Below are 17,363 nucleotides of genomic sequence, written 5' to 3'. Positions count from 1 at the left end.
CAAAAATTTCTTGGGGGGGGCCTTAAAGGGAGTGTGGCGAAGTCAGGTAGGAAACCTGCGCCTACTCCCTGTACTTACCGTGGAAAGCGGGAGTACGGGCAGACACCGTGTTACGCAGTAGAGCGCACGGTGTCTCCTGTACGCTTGCATAGCCCGGTTCGGTACATTTCAGCTCCACGTATCGGCCGGGCTAGACTGAGCGTTGAGCCGTATGTCATGAAGCCGGCCCAACGCATCTGGTCACCAGTGCGTCTCCTCGGGCCGGCGTACATGGCACCAGCCTTACGCATGGTGTCCCCGGTTCGCCTACATAGGCCGGTGCGGGTCATTCCACCTCCCCGCACTGGTCAGGCGACGGGGAGCATACAACCAGGTAAGGTTGGGCAGGCTCGGCGTTCAAGGGAGCCAGTACGCCTGCACGGTCCGGTATTTCCGGCGCCACCTCCCCGCCCCAATCCAGTACCACCAGTGCCTCCTCCACGCACTAGCTATATGGTGCGTGTCTCCAGCCCTTTACCACCAGTGTCTAAACCACGCACCAAGCCTCCTGTGTGTCCCCAGAGTCCTGTGCGTCCTGTTGCTGCTCCCCGCACTAGCCCTGAGATGCGTGTCCCCAGCCCGGTGCCACCAGTCCCGGCACCACGCACCAGGCCTACAGTGCGCCTCAGCCGGCAGGAGTCTGCCGTCTGCACAGCGTTGACTGAACTGCTCGTCTCCCCAGCGCCATCTGAGCCATCCGTCTCCCCAGCGCCATCTGAGCCATCCGTCTCCCCAGCGCCATCTGAGCCATCCGTCTGCAATGAGCCTGCAAAGCCGCCCGTCTGCCATGAGCCTGCAAAGCCGCCCGTCTGCCATGAGCCCACTGAGCCGTCCGCCAGACAGGAGCCGCTAGAGCCGCCAGCCAGACAGGAGCCGCTAGAGCCGTCCGTCAGACAGGATCTACCAGAGCCGCCAACCAGACAGGATCTGCCAGAGCCGCCAACCAGACAGGAGCAGCCAGATCAGTCAGCCAGCCATGAGCAGCCAGATCCGTCAGCTAGCCATGAGCAGCCAGATCCGTCAGCTAGCCATGAGCAGCCAGATCCGTCAGCTAGCCATGAGCAGCCAGATCCGTCAGCTAGCCATGAGCAGCCAGATCCGTCAGCTAGCCATGAGCAGCCAGATCCGTCAGCTAGCCATGAGCAGCCAGATCCGTCAGCTAGCCATGAGCAGCCAGATCCGTCAGCTAGCCATGAGCAGCCAGATCCGTCAGCTAGCCATGAGCAGCCAGATCCGTCAGCTAGCCATGAGCAGCCAGATCCGTCAGCTAGCCATGAGCAGCCAGATCCGTCAGCCAGCCATGAGCAGCCAGATCCGTCAGCCAGCCATGAGCAGCCAGATCCGTCAGCCAGCCATGAGCAGCCAGATCAGTTAGCCAGCCATGAGCAGCCAGATCCGTTAGCCAGCCATGAGCAGCCAGATCTGTCAGCCAGCCATGGGCCGTCCCTCAGTCCGGAGCTGCAGTCCCTCAGTCCGGAGCTGCCATTCCTCAGTCCGGAGCTGCCCCTTACCCTGGTGCTGCCCCTTACCCTGGTGCTGCCCCTTACCCTGGTGCTGCCCCTTACCCTGGTGCTGCCCCTTACCCTGGTGCTGCCCCTTACCCTGGTGCTGCCCCTTACCCTGGTGCTGCCCCTTACCCTGGTGCTGCCCCTTACCCTGGTGCTGCCTCTTACCCTGGTGCTGCCTCTTACCCTGGTACTGCCCCTGACCCTGGTACTGCCCCTTACCCTGGTACTGGCCCTTAATCCGGAACTCCCCCTTAATGCAATGGGATTAATGTGGAGAGGGGTTATTTTGAAGAAACTAAGGAGGTGGTTAGGGACTGTGGTGAAGTGGGGACCACGACCAGAGCCGGAGCCGCCACCGTGGAGGGAAGCCCACCCAGACCTTCCCCTAGACTGTGTATGGTGCGCCCGGAGTTCGCGCCTCAAGGGGGGGGTTATGTCACGCCCTGGCCTTAGTATTCTTTGTTTTCTTGATTATTTTAGTTAGGTCAGGGTGTGACATGGGGAATGTTTATGTTTTGTTAGTTTTGGGTGTTTATTTGGTAAAGGGGTTATGGTGTATAGTATATGGGTTTGTGTGGAGTACATGTTTCTAGTATTGTCTATGTATGTTTAGTTGTCTAGGAGAGTCTATGGTTACCTGAATGAGTTCCCAATTAGAGACAGCTGATTTCGGTTGTCTCTGATTGGGAGCCTTATTTAGGGTAGCCATAGGCTCTCATTGGTTGTGGGTAATTGTCTATGTAAGAACGTTAGTAGCCTGTATGTTTGTGCACAACGTTTGTAGCTTCACGGTCGTTTTGTTATTTTGTTAGTTTGTAAAGTGTTTTTGTGTCGTGTTCATCTTCGTGTAGTTAAATAAAAGAAGATGGCATATTTTCCAACTGCTGCATTTTGGTCCGTTAATCCGCCACACGATCGTGACAGAATTACCCACCATAGGACCAAGCGGCATGGAAGGCGGCAACAGGACCTAACCACAAAGGATTTCTGGACATGGGAGGAGATACTGGATGGTAAGGGGCCTTGGGATCAACCTGGAGAATATCGCCTCTCTCGTGAAGAGCTGGAGGCAGCGAAAGCCGAGAGGAGGCGATATGAGGAGGCAGCACGGAGACAAGGCTGGAGACCCGTGAGTACAACCCAAAAATTTCTTGGGGGGGGCCTTAAAGGGAGTGTGGCGAAGTCAGGTAGGAAACCTGCGCCTACTCCCTGTACTTACCGTGGAAAGCGGGAGTACGGGCAGACACCGTGTTACGCAGTAGAGCGCACGGTGTCTCCTGTACGCTTGCATAGCCCGGTTCGGTACATTTCAGCTCCACGTATCGGCCGGGCTAGACTGAGCGTTGAGCCGTATGTCATGAAGCCGGCCCAACGCATCTGGTCACCAGTGCGTCTCCTCGGGCCGGCGTACATGGCACCAGCCTTACGCATGGTGTCCCCGGTTCGCCTACATAGGCCGGTGCGGGTCATTCCACCTCCCCGCACTGGTCAGGCGACGGGGAGCATACAACCAGGTAAGGTTGGGCAGGCTCGGCGTTCAAGGGAGCCAGTACGCCTGCACGGTCCGGTATTTCCGGCGCCACCTCCCCGCCCCAATCCAGTACCACCAGTGCCTCCTCCACGCACTAGCTATATGGTGCGTGTCTCCAGCCCTTTACCACCAGTGTCTAAACCACGCACCAAGCCTCCTGTGTGTCCCCAGAGTCCTGTGCGTCCTGTTGCTGCTCCCCGCACTAGCCCTGAGATGCGTGTCCCCAGCCCGGTGCCACCAGTCCCGGCACCACGCACCAGGCCTACAGTGCGCCTCAGCCGGCAGGAGTCTGCCGTCTGCACAGCGTTGACTGAACTGCTCGTCTCCCCAGCGCCATCTGAGCCATCCGTCTCCCCAGCGCCATCTGAGCCATCCGTCTCCCCAGCGCCATCTGAGCCATCCGTCTGCAATGAGCCTGCAAAGCCGCCCGTCTGCCATGAGCCTGCAAAGCCGCCCGTCTGCCATGAGCCCACTGAGCCGTCCGCCAGACAGGAGCCGCTAGAGCCGCCAGCCAGACAGGAGCCGCTAGAGCCGTCCGTCAGACAGGATCTACCAGAGCCGCCAACCAGACAGGATCTGCCAGAGCCGCCAACCAGACAGGAGCAGCCAGATCAGTCAGCCAGCCATGAGCAGCCAGATCCGTCAGCTAGCCATGAGCAGCCAGATCCGTCAGCTAGCCATGAGCAGCCAGATCCGTCAGCTAGCCATGAGCAGCCAGATCCGTCAGCTAGCCATGAGCAGCCAGATCCGTCAGCTAGCCATGAGCAGCCAGATCCGTCAGCTAGCCATGAGCAGCCAGATCCGTCAGCTAGCCATGAGCAGCCAGATCCGTCAGCTAGCCATGAGCAGCCAGATCCGTCAGCTAGCCATGAGCAGCCAGATCCGTCAGCTAGCCATGAGCAGCCAGATCCGTCAGCCAGCCATGAGCAGCCAGATCCGTCAGCCAGCCATGAGCAGCCAGATCCGTCAGCCAGCCATGAGCAGCCAGATCAGTTAGCCAGCCATGAGCAGCCAGATCCGTTAGCCAGCCATGAGCAGCCAGATCTGTCAGCCAGCCATGGGCCGTCCCTCAGTCCGGAGCTGCAGTCCCTCAGTCCGGAGCTGCCATTCCTCAGTCCGGAGCTGCCCCTTACCCTGGTGCTGCCCCTTACCCTGGTGCTGCCCCTTACCCTGGTGCTGCCCCTTACCCTGGTGCTGCCCCTTACCCTGGTGCTGCCCCTTACCCTGGTGCTGCCCCTTACCCTGGTGCTGCCCCTTACCCTGGTGCTGCCCCTTACCCTGGTGCTGCCTCTTACCCTGGTGCTGCCTCTTACCCTGGTACTGCCCCTGACCCTGGTACTGCCCCTTACCCTGGTACTGGCCCTTAATCCGGAACTCCCCCTTAATGCAATGGGATTAATGTGGAGAGGGGTTATTTTGAAGAAACTAAGGAGGTGGTTAGGGACTGTGGTGAAGTGGGGACCACGACCAGAGCCGGAGCCGCCACCGTGGAGGGAAGCCCACCCAGACCTTCCCCTAGACTGTGTATGGTGCGCCCGGAGTTCGCGCCTCAAGGGGGGGGTTATGTCACGCCCTGGCCTTAGTATTCTTTGTTTTCTTGATTATTTTAGTTAGGTCAGGGTGTGACATGGGGAATGTTTATGTTTTGTTAGTTTTGGGTGTTTATTTGGTAAAGGGGTTATGGTGTATAGTATATGGGTTTGTGTGGAGTACATGTTTCTAGTATTGTCTATGTATGTTTAGTTGTCTAGGAGAGTCTATGGTTACCTGAATGAGTTCCCAATTAGAGACAGCTGATTTCGGTTGTCTCTGATTGGGAGCCTTATTTAGGGTAGCCATAGGCTCTCATTGGTTGTGGGTAATTGTCTATGTAAGAACGTTAGTAGCCTGTATGTTTGTGCACAACGTTTGTAGCTTCACGGTCGTTTTGTTATTTTGTTAGTTTGTAAAGTGTTTTTGTGTCGTGTTCATCTTCGTGTAGTTAAATAAAAGAAGATGGCATATTTTCCAACTGCTGCATTTTGGTCCGTTAATCCGCCACACGATCGTGACACATACTTAGGTCCTGGAGGGGATAAGAGATGAGACATCAGTGATAAGGGAACATACTTAGGTCCTGGAGGGGATAAGAGATAAGGGAACATACTTAGGTCCTGGAGGGGATAAGAGACGAGACATCAGTTATGAGGGAACATATACTTAGGTCCTGGAGGGGATAAGAGATGAGACATCAGTGATAAGGTAACATACTTAGGTCCTGGAGGGGATAAGAGATGAGACATCAGTGATAAGGGAACATACTTAGGTCCTGGAGGGGATAAGAGATGAGACATCAGTGATAAGGGAACATACTTAGGTCCTGGAGGGGATAAGAGATGAGACATCAGTGATAAGGTAACATACTTTGGTCCTGGAGGTTTTCCTGACTGCATGACCTGACAAGGAAAAACTCCTGTCCTGACCTTTTAACATTCTATATGGTTATTATTATCCCCTTTTCTCACCAATTTTCGTGGTATCCAATCACTAGTAATTACTATCTTGTCTCATCGCTACAACTCCCGTACGGGCTCGGGAGAGACGAAGCACAACCCAACCAAGCCGCACTGCTTCTTAACACAGCGCGCCTCCAACCCGGAAGCCAGCCGCACCAGAGACTCTGGTGGCGCAGCTAGCACTGCGATGCAGTGCCCTAGACCACTGTGCCACCCGGGAGGCTCTATATCAGGGGTGTCAAACTCATTCCACGGAGGGCCTAGTGTCTGCAGGTCTTTGGTTTTTCCTTTCAATAAAGCCCTAGACAACCAGGTGTGGGGAGTTCCTAACTAATTAGTGATGTTAATTCATCAATCAAGTATAAGGGAGGAGCGAAAACCCGCAGACACTCGGCCCCCCGTGGAATGAGTTTGACACCTGTGCTCTATATGGTTAATATTATTATTATAGACCACTGTGCCACCCGGGAGGCTCTATATGGTTATTATTATAGACCACTGTGCCACCCGGGAGGCCTCTATATGATTATTATTATTATAGACCACCTCTATATGGTTAATATTATTATTATAGACCACTGTGCCACCCGGGAGGCTCTATATGGTTATTATTATTATTATAGACCACTGTGCCACCCGGGAGGCTCTATATGGTTATTATTATAGACCACTGTGCCACCCGGGAGGCCTCTATATGGTTATTATTATTATAGACCACCTCTATATGGTTATTATTATTATAGACCACCTCTATATGGTTATTATTATTAGGAGGCCTCTATATGGTTATTATTATTAGGAGGCCTCTATATGGTTATTATTATTATAGACCACCTCTATATGGTTATTATTATTATAGACCACCTCTATATGGTTATTATTATTAGGAGGCCTCTATACGGTCATTATTATTATAGACCACCTCTATATGGTTATTATTATTATAGACCACCTCTATATGGTTATTATTATTATAGACCACCTCTATATGGTTATTTAGCAGATGTTTTCATCCAAAGTGTTTTACAGTTAACACACTGTATGTATACATGTACTGTACAATATACTGCATGTGTCCCGTTACAAACTCTGGTGTTACAAACACCACCGTCTACCGACCCAGGGCCCACCGTCTAACCACCCAGGGCCCACCGTCTAACCACCCAGGGCCCACCGTCTAACCACCCAGGGCCCACCGTCTAACCACCCAGGGCCCACCTCTAACCGCCCAGGGCCCACCGTCTAACCGCCCAGGGCCCACCGTCTAACCGCCCAGGGCCCACCGTCTAACCGCCCAGGGCCCACCGTCTAACCGCCCAGGGCCCACCGTCTAACCGCCCAGGGCCCACCGTCTAACCGCCCAGGGCCCACCGTCTAACCACCCAGGGCCCACCGTCTAACCACCCAGGGCCCACCGTCTAACAACCCAGGGCCCACCGTCTAACAACCCAGGGCCCACCGTCTAACAGCCCAGGGCCCACCGTCTAACCGCCCAGGGCCCACCGTCTAACCGCCCAGGGCCCACCGTCTAACCGCCCAGGGCCCACCGTCTAACCACCCAGGGCCCACCGTCTAACCACCGAGAGCCCACCGTCTAACCACCCAGGGCCCACCGTCTAACCACCCAGGGCCCACCGTCTAACCGCCCAGGGCCCACCGTCTAACCGCCCAGGGCCCACTGTCTAACCGCCCAGGGCCCACTGTCTAACCACCCAGGGCCCACCGTCTAACCGCCCAGGGCCCACCGTCTAACCGCCCAGGGCCCACCGTCTAACCGCCCAGGGCCCACCGTCTAACCGCCCAGGGCCCACCGTCTAACCGCCCAGGGCCCACCGTCTAACCGCCCAGGGCCCACCGTCTAACCGCCCAGGGCCCACCGTCTAACCGCCCAGGGCCCACCGTCTAACCGCCCAGGGCCCACCGTCTAACCACCCAGGGCCCACTGTCTAACCGCCGAGAGCCCACTGGGACCACCAGTTAGACCTCATGTCACATCCCATTCCCCTTCACTGGTTTATCATCACAACACAGCTACTGAACACCACTTAGTACTTTATCACCACAGCTACTGAACACCACTTAGTACACTGCTCAAAAAAATAAAGGGAACACTTAAACAACACAATGTAACTCCAAGTCAATCACACTTCTGTGAAATCAAACTGTCCACTTAGGAAGCAACACTGATTGACAATACATTTCACATGCTGTTGTGCAAATGGAATAGACAAATGTAGAAATTATAGGCAATTAGCAAGACACCCCCAAAAAAGGAGTGATTCTGCAGGTGGTGACCACAGACCACTTCTCAGTTCCTATGCTTCCTGGCTGATTGTTTGGTCACTTTTGAATGCTGGCGGTGCTCTCACTCTAGTGGTAGCATGAGACGGACTCTACAACCCACACAAGTGGCTCAGGTAGTGCAGTTCATCCAAGATGGCACATTAATGCGAGCTGTGGCAAAAAGTTTTGCTGTGTCTGTCAGCGTAGTGTCCAGAGCATGGAGGCGCTACCAGGAGACAGGCCAGTACATCAGGAGACGTGGAGGAGGCCGTAGGAGGGCAACAACCCAGCAGCAGGACCGCTACCTCCGCCTTTGTGCAAGGAGGTGCACTGCCAGAGCCCTGCAAAATGACCTCCAGCAGGCCACAAATGTGCATGTGTCAGCATATGGTCTCACAAGGGGTCTGAGGATCTCATCTCGGTACCTATTGGCAGTCAGGCTACCTCTGGCGAGCACATGGAGGGCTGTGCGGCCCCACAAAGAAATGCCACCCCACACCATGACTGACCCATCGCCAAACCGGTCATGCTGGAGGATGTTGCAGGCAGCAGAACGTTCTCCACGGCGTCTTCAGACTGTCACATCTGTCACATGTGCTCATGTGCTCAGTGTGAACCTGCTTTCATCTGTGAAGAGCACAGGGCGCCAGTGGCGAATTTGCCAATCTTGGTGTTCTCTGGCAAATGCCAAACGTCCTGCACGGTGTTGGGCTGTAAGCACAACCCCCACCTGCGGACGTCGGGCCCTCATACCACCCTCATGGAGTCTGTTTTTGACCGTTTGAGCAGACACATGCACATTTGTGGCCACCAGACAACACACACACGTCAGCTCTCAATATGCTGACACATGCACATTTGTGGCCTGCTGGAGGTCATTTTGCAGGGCTCTGGCAGTGCACCTCCTTGCACAAAGGCGGAGGTAGCGGTCCTGCTGCTGGGTTGTTGCCCTCCTACGTCCTCCTCCACGTCTCCTGATGTACTGGCCTGTCTCCTGGTAGCGCCTCCATGCTCTGGACACTACGCTGACAGACACAGCAAACCTTTTTGCCACAGCTCGCATTGATGTGCCATCCTGGATGAACTGCACTACCTGAGCCACTTGTGTGGGTTGTAGACTCCGTCTCATGCTACCACTAGAGTGAGCGCACCGCCAGGATTCAAAAGTGACCAAAACATCAGCCAGGAAGCATAGGAACTGAGAAGTGGTCTGTGATCACCACCTGCAGAATCACTCCTTTTTTGGGGGTGTCTTGCTAATTGCCTATAATTTCCACCTTTTGTCTATTCCATTTGCACAACAGCATGTGAAAGTTATTGTCAATCAGTGTTGCTTCCTAAGTGGACAGTTTGATTTCACAGAAGTGTGATTGACTTGGAGTTACATTGTGTTGTTTAAGTGTTCCCTTTATTTTTTTGAGCAGTGTACTTTATCACCACCACACAGCTACTGAACACCACTTAGTACTTTATCACCACAACACAGCTACTGAACACCACTATCACCACAACACAACTACTGAACACCACAACACAGCTACTGAACACCACTTAGTACTTTATCACCACAACACAGCTACTGAACACCACTTAGTACTTTATCATCACAACACAGCTACTGAACACCACTTAGTACTTTATCACCACAACACAGCTACTGAACACCACTTAGTACTTTATCATCACAACACAGCTACTGAACACCACTTAGTACTTTATCACCACAACACAGCTACTGAACACCACTTAGTGGTGAGAGCGAGAGAGAGAGCAAACGAGAGAGCGAGAGAGAGAGAGCAAACGAGAGAGCGAGAGAGAGAGAGCAAACGAGAGAGCGAGAGAGAGAGCGCAAACGAGAGAGCGAGAGAGAGAGCGCAAACGAGAGAGCGAGAGAGAGAGCGCAAACGAGAGAGCGAGAGAGAGAGCGCAAACGAGAGAGCGAGAGAGAGAGCGCAAACGAGAGAGCGAGAGAGAGAGCGCAAACGAGAGAGCGAGAGAGAGAGCGCAAACGAGAGAGCGAGAGAGAGAGCGCAAACGAGAGAGCGAGAGAGAGAGCGCAAACGAGAGAGCGAGAGAGAGCGCAAACGAGAGAGCGAGAGAGAGAGCGCAAACGAGAGAGCGAGAGAGAGAGCGCAAACGAGAGAGCGAGAGAGAGAGCGCAAACGAGAGAGCGAGAGAGAGAGCGCAAACGAGAGAGCGAGAGAGAGAGAGCAAACGAGAGAGCGAGAGAGAGAGAGCAAACGAGAGAGAGAGAGAGAGAGAGCGAGAGAGAGAGAGCAAACGAGAGAGCGAGAGAGAGAGAGCAAACGAGAGAGCGAGAGAGAGAGAGCAAACGAGAGAGCGAGAGAGAGAGAGCAAACGAGAGAGCGAGAGAGAGAGAGCAAACGAGAGAGCGAGAGAGAGCAAACGAGAGAGCGAGAGAGAGCAAACGAGAGAGCGAGAGAGAGCAAACGAGAGAGCGAGAGAGAGCAAACGAGAGAGCGAGAGAGAGCAAACGAGAGAGCGAGAGAGAGCAAACGAGAGAGCGAGAGAGAGCAAACGAGAGAGCGAGAGAGAGCAAACGAGAGAGCGAGAGAGAGCAAACGAGAGAGCGAGAGAGAGCAAACGAGAGAGCGAGAGAGAGCAAACGAGAGAGCGAGAGAGCAAACGAGAGAGCGAGAGAGAGCAAACGAGAGAGCGAGAGAGAGCAAACGAGAGAGCGAGAGAGCGCAAACGAGAGCGCGAGAGAGCGCGAGAGAGCGCAAACGAGAGCGCGAGAGAGAGCAAACGAGAGCGAGAGAGAGCAAACGAGAGCGAGAGAGCGCAAACGAGAGCGAGAGAGAGCAAACGAGAGCGAGAGAGCAAACGAGAGCAAACGAGAGCGAGAGAGCAAACGAGAGCGAGAGAGCAAACGAGAGCGAGAGAGCAAACGAGAGCGAGAGAGCAAACGAGAGCGAGAGAGCAAACGAGAGCGAGAGAGCAAACGAGAGCGAGAGAGCAAACGAGAGCGAGAGAGCAAACGAGAGCGAGAGAGAGCAAACGAGAGCGAGAGAGAGCAAACGAGAGCGAGAGAGAGCAAACGAGAGAGAGAGAGCAAACGAGAGAGAGAGAGAGCAAACGAGAGAGAGAGAGAGAGAGAGAGAGAGCAAACGAGAGAGAGAGAGAGAGAGCAAACGAGAGAGCGAGAGAGCAAACGAGAGAGCGAGAGAGCAAACGAGAGAGCGAGAGAGCAAACGAGAGAGCGAGAGAGCAAACGAGAGCGAGAGAGCAAAAGAATGTTATGTTCCCTAGAAAATCTGAAGCTTTGATCAAATCTATAATAAAGAAAAATAGCTTTTCAAGCTCAGTACATTCTCATGAGGACATTGTTATTTTGGCAGAAACAAACAAACAAGAAAATATGAACCCAAAATAAATGAGTGTAAATATTTACCATGAAGTAAAATAGGCTCACAGTATAGATGTGTTTTTGAGTAAATCCTGTTCTTGAGTAAATCCCCGTTAAATTCTGTTTCCTTTCAACAGATGCTATTCTGAATTCTAAGAGCATCTTCTAAGAACATTGATGAACGTGAAGATGTAAAACCAGCAGAGAGAGACTAACATAGTGGGTGTATGAGCACTGAGCAGAGCTTTAACACACTAAGAGCCATGTACAGTATGAAACGTCAGGTAACTCCTGCAGTGTGGGGTCGACTCTTACAACAGTTAGGAGTCGTGTTGGGGTAAGGAATGGCCCTGTTACTGTATGAAACGTACCCTATAGGTGAAGAGGACCTCTGAACGTCCTCTCCTGCCCCCCTCCACCTCCACCTCCACTACCCCCTGGTTGATGGGACCTGGGAGGTCCACTGAAGCAGGAGGCCGGACCGGACCGATCTCACACACAACACTGGAGAAGACACAGAACAGCTGGGGTAAGATAAAGGCCCGGTTACTCCACCACGCAGACATACTGTACATCGAAATGTTGTGTTTAATGAAATATGTTATTCACTGGACATAAAAGTACATTACAGGCAGGGCCGGTCCTTGCCGTTCTAGCGAGACCAAAAAATGCCCCCCCCCCCCCCCCCCCCCCCTTCACAAACCTAGAATAGTCCCAGTAAGCAAAATGATGTTGAAAAGACATCTAAAATAAGTATTTTCTAGAGGATTAAATCAGGTTCATTTTCGGTTGTGAATTAAAGTTGATAACACGTACAGTAGCAGTCAATAGTTTGGACACCTACTGCACTCATTCAAGGGTTTTTATTTTTATTATTTTCTTCATTGTATAATTATAGTGAAGACATTAAAACCATGAAATAACACATATGAAATCATGTAGTAACCAAAAAAAGTGTTACTCAAAATATATTTTATATATTTGAGATTCTTAAAAGGTTGCCACCCTTTGCCTTGATGACAGCTTTGCACGATCTTGTCAACTTGACAAAAATTGACGGATACAAACTTGAAACCACTGATCATGACAATGGGATGAAACTCCTGGACAACAGCTGGGATTGTCCATTTTACTTTCTCTTTGTCCATTTTATTGTCTATTTTACTTTGACCTGTCGTGTTTTTAGGATATGTTGTTTGTTAACATCACAGCTGATTTTTTATTTGTTTGGTTTCCATTTAGGTTAGGCTATTTGATTGGAGAAACCTGCACGATGTAAAAAGTGTCCATCTCATTACATTGTCATACATTTAATCTCCAGCCTGAAGGCTACAGAAAAGGCCACATACTCTTTCTACCATATCCTCTATCTGCTACATTATTTATGTTAGATTCATTTTCTAACTGAACGTTGGTGGAGCTTCAGTGACGCATCTCTCCAACAGCACTCCGGAGAGGCCTGCCTTTGACAAAGTGGGCCCTACTTATTACAGGGCGGCATCAGCGCGCACATAAAAAGCCCATATGCCACCAACTGTCATTGTTCCGGGGCAGAATTATGTCAGGTTTTATGTGTTGTTGTTGGAGGTGGGTCTCGGGCAGTTTAGAACAGAAAATGGCGTCCTCATCAATCTGCCGCCATAGGCAGACGCCTAATCCTGCCTAATGAGCAGACCGGCCGTGATTACAGGGATGTGACTCTGCCCCCCCACTATCACTATACCTGGTGGAGACAGAGTATCTGTCCCCCTGGTGAACACAGTCCACTCCAGCCACCGTCACCTTCTTAATGTCCTCCTTCTTTATGCCCAGGTTAGACCCTTTAATGGTCACCATTATCCCACCGTTCAGAGGCCCAAAACGAGGGATGATCTGTGGGGGGATGAGAGAGAAGGAGAGGGATGAGAGAGAGAGGGATGAGAGAGAGGGAGAGAATAATTTAGATGTGTGGTAGATTAATATATAATATAAAGGTCAGTGCCATCAGTGTGTATATAGTAGTGAACAGTCGTTACAGTAGTAGTTCAGTGTGTATATAGTAGTGAACGGTCGTTACAGTAGTAGTTCAGTGTGTATATAGTAGTGAACAGTCATTACAGTAGTAGTTCAGTGTGTATATAGTAGTGAACAGTCATTACAGTAGTAGTTCAGTGTGTATATAGTAGAACTGTCATTACAGTAGTAGTTCAGTGTGTATATAGTAGTGAACGGTCGTTACAGTAGTAGTTTAGTGTGTATATAGTAGTGAACAGTCATTACAGTAGTAGTTCAGTGTGTATATAGTAGAACAGTCGTTACAGTAGTAGTTCAGTGTGTATATAGTAGTAGTTCAGTGTGTATATAGTAGTGAACAGTCGTTACAGTAGTAGTTCAGTGTGTATATAGTAGTGAACGGTCATTACAGTAGTAGTTCAGTGTGTATATAGTAGTGAACAGTCATTACAGTAGTAGTTCAGTGTGTATATAGTAGAACTGTCATTACAGTAGTAGTTCAGTGTGTATATAGTAGTGAACGGTCGTTACAGTAGTAGTTCAGTGTGTATATAGTAGTGAACAGTCATTACAGTAGTAGTTCAGTGTGTATATAGTAGAACAGTCGTTACAGTAGTAGTTCAGTGTGTATATAGTAGTAGTTCAGTGTGTATATAGTAGTGAACAGTCATTACAGTAGTAGTTCAGTGTGTATATAGTAGTGAACGGTCGTTATAGTAGTAGTTCAGTGTGTATATAGTAGTGAACGGTCGTTACAGTAGTAGTTCAGTGTGTATATAGTAGTGAACAGTCATTACAGTAGTAGTTCAGTGTGTATATAGTAGAACAGTCGTTACAGTAGTAGTTCAGTGTGTATATAGTAGTGAACAGTCATTACAGTAGTAGTTCAGTGTGTATATAGTAGTGAACAGTCATTACAGTAGTAGTTCAGTGTGTATATAGTAGTGAACAGTCATTACAGTAGTAGTTCAGTGTGTATATAGTAGTGAACAGTCATTACAGTAGTAGTTCAGTGTGTATATAGTAGTGAACAGTCATTACAGTAGTAGTTCAGTGTGTATATAGTAGTGAACAGTCATTACAGTAGTAGTTCAGTGTGTATATAGTAGTGAACAGTCATTACAGTAGTAGTTCAGTGTGTATATAGTAGTGATCGGTCATTACATATAGTAGTGAACAGTCATTACAGTAGTAGTTCAGTGTGTATATTGTAGTGATCGGTCGTGCTGACTACCTGTTATTTGAGTGCAGCAAGGAGTCAAGGTAAGTTGCTAGCTAGCATTAAACTTATCTTATAAAAAACATCAATCTTAACATAATCACTAGCTAACTATACATGGTTGATGATATTACTAGTTTATCTAGCTTGTCCTGCGTTGCATATAATCAATGCGGTGCCTGTTAATGTATCATTGAATCACAGCCTACTCCTCCAAACGGGTGGTGATATAACATTTGCGTAAACACTGTCGTTGCACCATTGTACCTAACCATAAACATCAATGCCTTTCTTAAAATCAATACACAAGTACATTTTTTAAACCTGCATATTTAGTTAATATTGCCTGCTAATATGAATTTATTTTAACTAGGGAAATTGTTTCACTTCTCTTGCGTTCTGTGCAAGCAGAGTCAGGGTATATGCAGCAGTTTGGGCCGCCTGACTCGTTGAGAACTGTGTGAAGACCATGTCTTCCTAACAAAGACCGTGATTAATTTACCAGAATTTTACATGATTATGACATAACATTGAAGGTTGTGCAATGTAACAGCAATATTTAGACTTAGGGTTGCCGCGCGTTTGATAAAATACGGAACGGTTCCGTATTTCACTGAAAAAATAAACGTTTTGTTTTCGAAATGATTGTTTCTAGATTTGACCATATTAATACCACAAGGCTATAATCTCTGTGTTATTATATTATAATTAAGTCTATGATTTGATATTGGATAGAGCAGTCTGACTGAGCGGTGGTAGGCAGCAGCAGGCTTGTAAGCATTCATTCAAACAGCACCTTCCTGCGGTTGCCAGCAGCTCTTCGCTGTGCTTCAAGCATTGCGCTGTTTATGACTTCAAGCCTATCAACTCCGGAGATTAGGCTGGCAATACTATAGTGCCTATAAGAACATCCAATAGTCAAAGGGATATGAAATACAAATGGTATGGAGAGAAATAGTCCTATAATAACTACAACCTAAAACATCTTAACTGGGAATATTGAAGACTCATGTTAAAAGGAACCACCAGCTTTCATATGTTCTCATGTTCTGAGCACGGAACTTAAACGTTAGCTTTCTTACATCGCACATATTTCACTTTTACTTTCTTCTCCAACACTATGTTTTTGAATTATTTAAACCAACTTGAACATGGGAAAGTTGAGGAGGACAGCATGTGTAAGAGAAGAGTAGGACAGTGACAGCTAAAGGGAAGAAGACAGGAAGGAAGAGTGCACCAGACCATACAGTTGTGACCAGACAGAGGAGAACACCTCTAGTGATAATCAGAGAGAGAGACTGTTCCAGACCATACAGTTGTGACCAGACAGAGGAGAACACCTCTAGTGATAATCAGAGAGAGAGACTGTTCCAGACCATACAGTTGTGACCAGACAGAGGAGAACACCTCTAGTGATAATCAGAGAGAGAGACTGTTCCAGACCATACAGTTGTGACCAGACAGAGGAGAACACCTCTAGTGATAATCAGAGAGAGAGACTGTTCTCACGTCAGTGATCTTGGGGTCGGGGCACTGCGCTGGTTCCTGGGACCCGCACAATTCTCTGTACACACAGGACCTCATGTTGGCACACCACACACAGCTGTATTTGGGGTCGGCGTTCTTACACAGGCTGCAGTCCTCACGACCCAGAGAACAGTTATACAGCACCACTAAGAGATGGAGAGCAGAGGAGGAGGAGGGGGAGAGAGGAGGATAGAGTGAGAGGAGAGAAAGGAGATGGAAGAATGGGAGAGAGGAGGAGGGGGAGAGAGGAGAGGGTAGAAAGGGAGAGAGGAGGAGGGTAGAAAGGGAGAGAGGAGGAGGGGGGGAGAGAGGAGGGTAGAAAGGGGGAGAGAGGAGGGTAGAATGGGAGACAGGAGGAGGGGGGAGAGAGGAGGGTAGAATGGGAGAGAGGAGGAGGGGGGAGAGAGGAGGGTAGAATGGGAGAGAGGAGGAGGGGGAGAGAGGAGAGGGTAGAATGGGAGAGAGGAGGAGGGGGAGAGTGGGAGGGGAGAGAAGCAGGGGGGGTTGAGAGGAGGGGGAGAGTGGGAGGGGAGAGAAGCAGGGGGGGTTGAGAGGAGGGGGAGAGCGGGAGGGGAAAGAGATCAAACAACAACTCCATACCAATAACCCACCAGTCTGTACAGGGTTCACATCTTATTCAAATAAGCTTGACCTTTGTCCCAAAAACTGATTGAATAATAATAATGGCTGAATATTAAACATGTCCAATACTCGGGTTATCCAACGCAGGTCCATTAAGGTGAAAGAGTTGAAATGGATCAACAGTGTGAGCAGAATAATCCTGGTTGTATTCAGACAGTTGTTAGAACAGTGCATTGAACAGCAGTGCTGCATCAACTCCAGTGTGTCAGACGGTCTGACTCACCAGTCAGAGTGCTGTCAATCTTCTTCTCTGAGTCTCTGTCTTTGATGTGGAAGGACACATTGACCTCCTGCTCCTTGTCGTAGGCAAACTAACACACAGGATATACACAACAGAGAAAACTGACATCTGAGTTACTGAGGGCCAGAGACATGTCAAAACACACTTGCTGGCTCTTTCTTTCGCTCACACAGGACCCCACCCACACACACACACCAGGGTTTCTGATAGCTGGTAATAGCTGGCTTTTGGACGATTAAAAAAAAAGGAAAAGCGATGAATAAAACTGTCCGGGAGAAGAAGTGTTTTCCCACTAACTGCATTATGGGACGAACCACCTCACCTAGCCTACTGGGAAGAAAAACCTGTTTCTCAACATCACAAGTTCAACATTCTGATCTGTTACATCAGACTCATTGCTTTTAAAATATATATTCCTCTGTAATCTAGGACTCCTGGTTGTATGAATTGGGGATCTATCGTCCCACAACTGTCCCAGAGTCTGTTTGGAACAGGCTGTTTCTTTCTCCCACAGAATCA

General features: G+C 49.9%; 1 protein-coding gene across 1 annotated transcript in view; it reads right to left on the bottom strand.

Moving 5' to 3' along the window:
• The window catches only part of LOC129844095 (plexin-B2-like), a 220,055-nt gene that overhangs the window by 29,519 nt on the left and 173,173 nt on the right, over positions 1–17,363 (bottom strand). Inside the window, exons 15-18 of the mRNA XM_055912468.1 lie at positions 16,827–16,914; positions 15,944–16,107; positions 12,947–13,095; positions 11,595–11,727 (exon numbers count right to left, since the gene is read on the bottom strand). Coding sequence (XP_055768443.1) covers positions 11,595–11,727; positions 12,947–13,095; positions 15,944–16,107; positions 16,827–16,914 — 534 coding nt within the window. The remainder of the gene's footprint in view (positions 1–11,594; positions 11,728–12,946; positions 13,096–15,943; positions 16,108–16,826; positions 16,915–17,363) is intronic.

This window comes from Salvelinus fontinalis, unplaced genomic scaffold (genome assembly GCF_029448725.1).
Source record: "Salvelinus fontinalis isolate EN_2023a unplaced genomic scaffold, ASM2944872v1 scaffold_0172, whole genome shotgun sequence".
Taxonomy (NCBI): domain Eukaryota; kingdom Metazoa; phylum Chordata; class Actinopteri; order Salmoniformes; family Salmonidae; genus Salvelinus; species Salvelinus fontinalis.
This window is presented reverse-complemented; position numbering and strand designations above follow the sequence as displayed.